The sequence below is a fragment of the Sander lucioperca genome, chromosome 11, assembly GCF_008315115.2.
Source record: "Sander lucioperca isolate FBNREF2018 chromosome 11, SLUC_FBN_1.2, whole genome shotgun sequence".
Taxonomy (NCBI): domain Eukaryota; kingdom Metazoa; phylum Chordata; class Actinopteri; order Perciformes; family Percidae; genus Sander; species Sander lucioperca.
In genome coordinates this window covers 18,922,267-18,932,355 of record NC_050183.1, presented here as the reverse complement: position 1 = coordinate 18,932,355, position 10,089 = coordinate 18,922,267, and the positions used below count along the sequence as shown (strand labels likewise).

The window sequence follows — 10,089 nt, the reverse complement described above, 5'->3', positions numbered from 1 at the left end:
TACAACACCCATCCACCATCCAGCCACAAGCCTCGAAGCATAGTGCTTATAAAGTCCTGCCCCTCCTTCACAATATCATATTATTACATAAAAAACAAATAGATATGCACATACAGCATACACAATTTTAATCATACAATAATCCAATAACTTAAACAACATACAACTATACACTGTGTATAGAATTCCCACATATATATTCAGGTTACCTTTCTGTGTTGGTCAAGCATTGTTTTTCTGAATCTATTTTTGAACTGTATATATATATATATATATATATATATATATATATATATAATAGTATGGTTCTGTTTGATCTCATTGTAGACCATTCTACAAGGTCAAGGACTCCACTAAACTGAAATACACATGCTTTTAAGAGTAGTTCAAACAAGAGGTTGTTTGAACATGTACCTCTTAGAAGATATCCCCCGTCTCTATCGTTAAACACTGTTTGTGTGTTATATGGTAAATCATTTTGTTTAACTCTAAACATATATTGTGCAGTTTTAAATTTAACAATGTCCATAAATAAAAAAAATGGTGAATTCAAAAATAGATGATTAGTGTGCTCGTGATAGCCCGTGTGATTTATTATCCTGATTGCTCTTTTTTGCAATGTGCAAATATTTTGTAAGGTGCTCTTGTAGGGGTTTCCCCAAACTTCCACCCAATATAACAGATATGGTCAAATGAGCATGCAGTACAAAGCATGTAGTGTTTTCTGGTTGTAGGTACATCTGGTTTTGCTCAATATACCGATACTCTTGGCCATCTTCATGCACAGATATTTGATGTGGGGCTTCCAGCACAGCTTGTGTTCAAGTACAACACCCAGACTTATAGACAAACTTATTTTCATAGACTCTTTCAATTATTTCGTTATCAATTACTATTTTAACATCTGTATTTATTGTGTGATTTCCAAATAACATGAATTTAGTTTTGTTCAAGTTTTAAAAAGGTGCTGTAAGTAGGATTGCGAAGATCCAGGACTTAGCCAAACAATTTGAACATCGACAACTTCTCAGTCCCTACCCCCCTATCCGCTAAAGCCCAAAACGGTCTCCTAAGCTCCTCCCCCCACAAGGGAGAATGAATGCGTATCATAGACTGTATATATTAACTAATATATATCATAGACTGTATATATTAACTAATATATACAGTCTATGATGCGTATGCATGAGTGGTGATTGACACACAGTTAGATGATTGGAGCATCTGAACAGGAAGCTGTGGATTTTTGCAAATTGCACTACAGGCTGTAGGTGGTGCCAGAGGAGATTTTTTTATTTTTTTATTACCTGCTTCATGTTGTTCTGACAGAAAGTTAGTTTTATAAATCTTACCTACTCCACCTTTAAAGACAAACTATTTGAATCAAGCTTCTTTTTTTTTTTTAATCATCTTCATATAAGTGATTCTTTTTTCCACCGTCAAGTTATTTTAGTAACCCTAATGTTGTCAATACAGCGTGATGAATACTGCGATAGTGTCTGTGCAGTTACCTGGTTGTCCTGTTTGATGATGTTCTGTGCTGCCAGAGTGTTGTTCTTCAAGTTGCGGGCCAGGTGAAGCATGTCCTCAGCAAGTTTCTCCTGCAGGTTGTGGTGGTGCTGCAGGACGGCCTCCAGCTCTGCAGCAGACTGACGCTCATCCAGAGGAAGACCTCTGCACAAGGTGGGACAGCCTGGTTAACATTTTGATTTTGGGCACAGTTACAACAAAAAGTGATACAAGTTCCTAGTTTGCTATCGTTTGAAAAGCAGTTGGCAGTGAGGAGGGATTTATGATTTAACAGAGCTTGGAACGAGCCTGAACTTTACAGCAGCAATCACGGTTTGTTACAGCCCTATATGTAGCTAAATAAATAAATAAATACAGTATACATTAGTTCTTTGAGACAAGAAATAATATGTGCAGCTTTACCTTCTGTTTCGCAAGTCGGTTTCTGACATGCCTATAGAGAGGAAAGGAGAACTTCATCATATCACTCTCAATCAGAAGATTAGCCTGTTTAAATATCAAGTATCATTTTTCAGTCAAGACACTGAATTTAAGATGCCTTTGTATTAAAACTATTTCTTACCTTTGCCTGATACCCCCTGTAAGGACAGGACACAAAAGAAGGACATGTGTGAATTGGACAGAACGGGGCCTTAATTATTTATTCTTTAAATCTAGTTTTTCTACCAAACATTATAAGTATTTCATTTGGAAAGCCAAACTCTAAAATGCAGTGCAGCCTAGGGGCTAAACTGTCCAACTTTGAAATGGTGAACAAATTGTAAATGGACTACTATCTGGAGGTGGAGTCAATTCAATTGTATTTATAGTATCAAATCATAACAAGCGTTATCTCAAGTTACTTTACAGACAGAGTAGGTCTAGACCACACTCTATAACATACAAGAAGGACCCAACAAGTCTAGTAAATCCCCCAAGAGCAAGCATTTAGTGCGACAGTGGCGAGGAAAGTAGTGAGCAAAACAATGCAGATGTCATCCATCAGCTTTTATTTCTACAGCATTTAAATCTCAGTAGTGAACCTTATATCTTGACCACTCTGCATTTTAGCTCAACCGTGTACATCTCATCCTACCGTGCCAAGCAGCTCGTCCCTCATCTCTCCTGTACACCGGGCCTTCGTCTGCATGTGGACAGTTTTAGAGACAGGCATCCTCTCATTGGGGTCACACCGTTGGTACGCGGTTTATTTCCTTCCGTGTTTGCCAAGAGGCGTCCTAATCTAATGGTTCCACTTGAATACAGTGAGTCTAAATAGAAGCAAGCTAGCCTGTATATATTTATTAATAATTTGACAAAAATAAACTTGCTACAAAAACAGATGTCTTTCTCATTTGTTTCAAACTGTCCGCCAGAGACGGTTATAGATAATCTTTGACTGATTAACGAGCATCATTCAGTTCGTCCGTCCCAAAGCAGATTAATCTCATCTTTAGCAACGAGGAGTCAGTTGAAAAGTTGGTCGTCTAGAAAAATAAAATACTTTTCCAGTAAGCCATTTACTCAAGTACTTTAGGCCTACTTAAGTACAATTTTGAGGTGCTACGACACTCTGCACTACAATACTGCACTACAGTTCAGCAGGAAATGTTTTAAGCCTATTTAGGCTACATTTACACTCATTGAGGAGTACATGATGTTAGATTTTATTGATGGTGTTGATACCATAGACTGTAAACATAATTATATATAGTTTATAGTTATATATATACATATGTAGGTCCACCTCTATGACCTTTTAACCCCCATCAAACTCATGCTTACTACACCAAATACCCAACAGGGGGCAGTCATGTAACAGAAATATATTATCTCAAGAGAGAAACTCTTAAGAATTATTTTTCTAACAGGTTGCTGCCTTGTTTAAAGTAGATAAGAAAAAAACAACAGTATTTTAAGCAATACTATGACCCTATCCTGTGTCATGGTCCCATCTGCTTTTCATACATATAAAAAATAGGATCTTTATTCACTGATTTGTGTATAGCAGGATTAAAATTGTTAACTACAGTACAGTGATTAGTGCTCACAATCATGAGAAGATGGAGTCATTAGTGTTTGCTAGAGAGTAAATGGGAAACCCTTTAAATTAGAGCTCTGTCATTTCAACAGTGTTGTCCAATAGTACGCACAATGTAATCAATGAGCTCTTATGCAAAAATGTACAGCTATGGTATAAAGCAAGAAACCACTGTCATCCTCTAAAAACAGAAACCATACAGGAAACAGCTGCCTGGAGACTCTCACAGCTGAAGGACGTGCTCAAACTTCAGGCTCCATCACTCTGAAAGACAAACATGATCAACATTTTCATGGTTTACTCTAAAAATGTAATTCATCTCTGTCAAGCTGTAACCAGTTAAATAATTCACTTTCATTCACCAGCCAAGTATCAAATCTGGTATTATATGGGCAATATACAGTTTATTAATTATATTATTAGAAAGTATCTGGGTAAGAATATATATATATATATTTTTTTTTACTTCCTGTGAGATCCTCACTAGTATTCTTCTTTTCCTTCATTTAACCAAGTAAATGGTTCATTGAGATCAAAATCTTTCATTCTGACAAAGAAGCCAACTGAAAAAGTGTTACAACAATGCAAATTCTATTATAACCTATAAACTGTCTATTATCCCTTCAAATATATCCAATTCTTCTCACAAATAGTCTTAACTGAACTCATCTCATTTCATACTGACCCCTCCACAGCAGTCCCCACACAGACATCCCAGCAGGCCTTTCACCACCTGCACAGCACACAGTGCCATCTGGATTATACCAATGACCAGCAGCACAGAGAACAGAGAGAGATGCCAGGACACCACGCCAGCCGGCTCTAAGCATACCGTTGACCAGGCAGTTTTGTTGGACAAGTAGTCACTGGAGAGGGAGGGTGAAGAAGAAGAGACAGCAGGTTTTTAAAGATTATTTTTTGGGGGCTTTTTTTCCCTTTATTTCAGAGTGACAGTGGATAGACAGGAAAGGTGGGAGAGATGGGGGATGACACGCAGCAAAGGGCCGCAGGTCGAATTCGAACACGGGCCGCTGCAAAGGACTCAGCCTACATGAGGGGCACGCTCTTACTGGGTGAGCTAGAGGTCACGCCAGAGACAGCAGGTTTCAAAAGAAATCTGTAGACACTTTAAACTGGTGAAAAGCAGGTTCATTAGTGAGTGATCTCAGTGGATTACAGTCACTTTAATAGTCTGGTGGTACAAGCTACCGTGCAGTGAACTGCAGCAGATGTAGCACCAATAAAAACAGACTAGAATGTCGTTAAGGGATGTTAAAATGTTCCATTTTAAGGTTTGGTTTACATAAATTACAAATAAAATCAATCTATCAGATTATTGCCTCTGCCTGGACAACAGAAGTGAATGGCATTTGTTTTGCCAAATTTAGTATGATTATTTATAATCTTGGAAATATTAGTTTGTAAAATACTCTTGACTAGACTCAAGGTCTATTTACAAATGGATTTTTATGAGCGTTTTTGTGTTTGTTCTACTGTGTTGTAAGACATCACATGCATCACATTGTGAAATGGTAATCACCTTGGACGAAAGACTGGAAGCAGTCTGACACCAGACCAAAACTGGAACTGACCCTTTAAATGTGTTCATCATTGGATGGTTACATGCTATTCTCATTCTTTTCCTTTTATGTCCACAACCAATATGTTAAACGAATAGTTTGAGACCTTATGTGTTGTTGTTTTTTTGCGGAGACATTCCTTTAACAAAAATGATTCCAAATTATGAAAAGTAAAAATCACATTTTTAACATCAACTGATAAATTTCCAAGCAACTAAAAATCACATTTCTAACATAAACTGATACATTTCCAAGCAATTAAATTTCAAAGCAACTGAAAGAAACTGCGTGCCCATCTTTACACTTGCAGTTGTGCACATCATTTTGAATAAGAGGTAAGTGTTTTATACTTAATAGGGCTGTTTGTCTCACCCATCTGAGAAGGGAGTGTTCCACTGCTTGTCTGTGCCATTAATGCTAACCACACACTTAGGTCCGTGGTTTATGGCTACAGCAGAAACAATAACTGAGTAACCAGCCCCTACAACACCCACAGCTGCAAACAGTATGGAACTCAGCATCTAGAGAGAGAGAGAGAGAGAGAGAGAGAGAGAGAGAGAGAGAGGGATAAGTTAACATATTGGGAATCAATACCTACCTAACTATCTCGCTTTTAACTTCTGTGACTACTGTACAATGAAGTTATTCTCTCAGTGTGCAGAGAACAAACTAAGTATATGTGTATCTGTGTGTGTGTGTGTGTGTGTGTGTGTGTGTGTGTGTGTGTGTGGTAATCTTACAGACTTGTGTTTGCTGATTCTTTCATCTCACACACATACACATTCCTAAAGTATCGACCACTATGTGTGTCTGTACCAGAACGATACCAGCTCTGTGTGATAAAGTCATGCGAAACTTCTTGTTATTGTACGGGGATCAAAATCTCATCAATTTTGTGTGTGAATGTGTGTGTGGCGTTTTACTTGGCAATTGTTGCTGTGTAAATCATGAAGGGTGTGTACATAGTGCCATTGTGTTTGTTTTACAACTGATAATGCAGGTAACAGTTCAACATACTGTAGTAGATCCACTGGTAGAAGTGATGAACATAAAAACAAGCAACACCCTGCAAGCCTTAATGCTTGATTCTCTCTTATTTGTTTATTTATTAATCTTTGGCCACTCATGAGGCTTATAATTTTTTGTACCTATTTCTTACCAAAAAAAGTAATAAAAGGGACTATAATAGAATATAAAAGTTGTGTTGCGGTGAAAAGTTGTCTTCTTTCTGAAGAAGTTACTACCGGTAATTTAGGTCCTCTTGTGGCGAACACAGCTCAAGATATTATTACCTAATAGAAAGACATTAATGTGGAGCAAATGCAAACAAATCTATACTGATCATACACAAAAACACAATAATAGAAAAGCTAAATAAGCCATAACAACATAATGTTGTGCTTACCTTTTTGTGCTGTAAATGGTATTTCATAATCCGATCACATCACGTCTTTCAACTGAATTATATTAAAACTGTCAAAGCAAGGATGTCTTGGTTTTAAAAATAGAGTGGAGGCTTAAATTTGGTCCAGTTTTTGTCCAATCCAAGTCAGGAGAATAATTGTTGCAGCACTCCACCTGTTGGCTTTTATGGCTGAATATTAGGCCTATATTTATCTCCAATTGCAGCCAACACCTCCTAACAGTTTCTTCAAAAAGCTCTGTCCACCTTTACTGAATCTTCTGAATGAGCCTGTCTGCCTCACCTGTCCTGATCTTATTTGGTTGATGCTATATTTATGCTTTTATAGCCCAACCCACACTCTGCTACACTTTTATAGCAGCCAGCTATAATATGGCAGGCACACAATATAGGATTATACCTGTGTGTGCACACACACACACACACACACACACACACACACACACACACACCATGACACAAGGGTTAATGTTCTACCATGTGTTTTGTGTACATGGAGAGAGAAGGGGGAAGTGACAGACAGTTGGTCGATAGGGCAGAGCCCTCATGGCTGATCTGCACCTACCACTGGTTTAGTGAGTAACTAGAAGAGACAGACCTCTTCATCAGTTAGTTAGTAAATAATGTTTCAGAGAATGAAAACATGATTTTGAGCAATGCCTTTACCACAGTTGTAACTAGTTTGGCTAATCAAGGGGTTTCAACTGTATATCCTCTAAACTTGAGTTAGATTGATTAAAAATAAAGACATCCATCGTAAAATCATTGATTTTAAAAGGTTTATAATCCTATTTGCTCTTTGTACTGTGAAAAACAAACACACCCAAATGAGTCATTAATCTGTGGACATTTTAGAAAGGGGCTTCGGATTGGCCTCTTGTTTCACCATCTCACGCAAAGAGGTCTCTATAATAAAAAAAAAACTCTTCTCACCGTCTCCCAGACTGCTCGATGTAGCATACTGCTGTCTGGCAGGATACCTTGTATAACAGCTTATAATGTTTTGTTCTGCCCCTGTTCTGTAGAAATCATCAGAAATCTAATTTCACATTTTTATTTTATTTTTATTTTTTTATTTTTTTTTTTATAGATTGGAGTGACATCCTTGAATTTCTTACATCCCAAATGTAGATTGTCTTGCTCTCAGATCTTGGATTTTAGTTTAAGGGAGAAGCATTTTATCCAAATGCATCAATGTTTGTGGTTATGTCTATTTGACTGTTTTATGGCCTCATGCATATCAGTGTTATAGGAACAGTTGTTCATAGTGTTAAACAGGCAAAACAAATATCATCGAGAGTAATGTCCAAAACTGCACCCACGCAACTTCTCAGATTCAGATTTAGATTCAGATTCAGATAACTTTATTCAGATAACTTTATTAGTAGAATTCAGTTTTACAGCCAACCCATCCATTAAGGGTTAAACTTAAAAAGTGCATTAAAAAGTGCATTAGCACGCAATGTATATAATGTAATGTTATAAAAATAATAAATTAAAATAAACAATAAATAGTACTGCAGCAGTCATACATCCCCCTGTATACAGATGCTTCTCTCTCTCCCGTAACATCCACACATTTACACATGACCCAATCATTACACCCACCCACACACACCCAGACATAGTTTTCCGTATCGGCACATAGTACCGCCACCGATTGTGTCCTTCAACATCTTTTCAAAGCACTTCATTACCAGGGAAGTTAGTACAATTGGTCTGAATTCATTGAGGTCTTTAGGAGATTTTGTTTTGGAGATGGGTATTAGTGTTGATGTTTTCCATAAGTCAGGTATATCCCCACTGTCAGCACATTTTTGAAAGATAACTGTAAAAGCCTCACTAAGCTGTTCCGTGCGCCCATAGCCTTTCCTATTTTTGTGTTTTAAGTAGTGTTGTGACTTTTGTCTGTTGTATTTCTATCCTTCTATGAGGCATTAACGTCTCTCTCAATGTGACTATACTATCTGAGAAGGACCTTTCAAACCTGCAGAAGAATTGATTAAAAGTGTCTGGCAAAACACTGTCGTCTATACCATTCAATTTTATTGGTTGCCCTGTTCTGCATACAGGCTAGTTAATGGCTGCCATAGTTTTGATACCTTGCCAGGCTGCTTTTAGATCCCCACTATTATATTGGTTTTCAATTTTATTCTTATAGCCTACTGGATTTTTGCTTTCCTTATTTCTTACTTCTAGAAGGGACCCGCCCTTCAACAGCATTCACACCCTAGTAATGGCTAGGCGTCCATAGGCCTACGCAAGGTAACGGAACCCGATTTGTTCAGATCCTATCATAGACTGTATGGGTCCTGTCCCCTGACCAGTCTGGGCTATCCTAAACTTAACCAAAGATCAATGCCTAACCCCAACCAATCGGGCTGCTTCGTCAGGCGGGACTTGCCTAGAAGTTGCGTGGGATCAAAAACCGTCTCTGATGGGATCCATATTAACGTGTTTCTGGTGGGTCCCCCACATGACAACCTCTAACTATCTCATTCCATCATAAAATGGGAATATCAACCTAGAATAAAAACAACAGGCTGCGGGACTGACATTATTATTTAAGTTTTCAATTTGCCAACTGTATATACTTCAACATAATTCCTGCTGAAGCCTCAGCATCCATCGATGTAATCTGTCATTCGTTTCTCTGCTGGCCAACCTCAATCGTTGGCAGGATTTTGGATCGAATCGGAGGCGGTGACACGCGGTTGAGCTTTTGTGTGAGAAAGTTTGCGGTGTTGTGTGTGTTTTGTTTGTTTTGCTTTGTTTTCTACAAATAACTTTATTTCAGAAGGATTGTTAGAAGTAGGTTAGACTAAGTGGAGAGAGTATTTTGTGGGAGTATCGGCCGATGGCCTGTATAGGTCCAGTATACGATACAATTGCATATATTCTCTATCATGGCTGGTAATCCGGACGATAGTTGTTGTAGCATGGATGAGTTGGATCCAGAAGATGGGAACTGGCAGATAAGGAGGATAAATAAAGCAAAGCGGGTTAGAGGAATTAAAGAGAGTGAGGAGAAATGGAATATCGTTGTGAGTTTCAAAGAACCAGGAGTGAAGAGTTTGGATCCATTAAAATTGACGAAAATAATTAAGAATCAGGTTGGCGAGGTTAAATATGCTAGGATTCTCAATGATGGCAATCTATTGATTGGATGTAACTCTGAAGAGCAGCTTGAAAGAGCTTTAAAACTGCAAGATGTTGGGAAAACAGTGGTGGTAAAGGTGGTGAAAGTGGGTGAACAAGGAAGTAAAGGAGTGATTTATGGTATTCCTTTAGCAGTTGAGATGAAGGAGCTGGTTAAAAATGTAAAAGAAAAGTGCAATGCTGTTCAGAGTGCAAAGCGTTTGACCAAGGGGGTTGAGAAAAAAGGAACCGAGTCAGTTTTGGTTCAGTTCAGCACAAAAGAGTTGCCTGCAGAACTATATTTTGGATATATGAGATACAGGGTAAGAGAGTTCACTCATAAGCCAATGAGATGCTACAGGTGTCAGAAGGTTGGTCATGTAGCTAAGGCGTGCAAA

General features: G+C 38.1%; 1 protein-coding gene across 1 annotated transcript; it reads right to left on the bottom strand.

The window, feature by feature from the left end:
• Nucleotides 1–1,439: 1,439 nt before the first annotated feature.
• On the bottom strand, nt 1,440–2,713 carry LOC116038181 (vesicle transport protein USE1-like). Its single transcript, XM_031282398.2, has 4 exons — nt 2,606–2,713; nt 2,093–2,108; nt 1,933–1,963; nt 1,440–1,674 (listed from the first exon to the last, which is right to left on the bottom strand). The coding sequence occupies exons 1-4, from the start codon at nt 2,681–2,683 to the stop codon at nt 1,440–1,442; spliced, it is 360 nt and encodes a 119-aa protein (XP_031138258.2). The 5' UTR covers nt 2,684–2,713.
• Between the last annotated feature and the right edge of the window lie 7,376 nt (nt 2,714–10,089).

Excerpts from the sequence above, each read along its gene's own strand:
- LOC116038181 (XM_031282398.2), bottom strand. The coding sequence starts at position 2,683 with ATGCCTGTCTCTAAAACTGTCCACATGCAGACGAAGGCCCGGTGTACA. Across the intron at positions 1,675-1,932 it reads ACCGACTTGCGAAACAGAAG|AGGTCTTCCTCTGGATGAGC; the intron begins GTAAAGCTGCAC and ends CACCTTGTGCAG.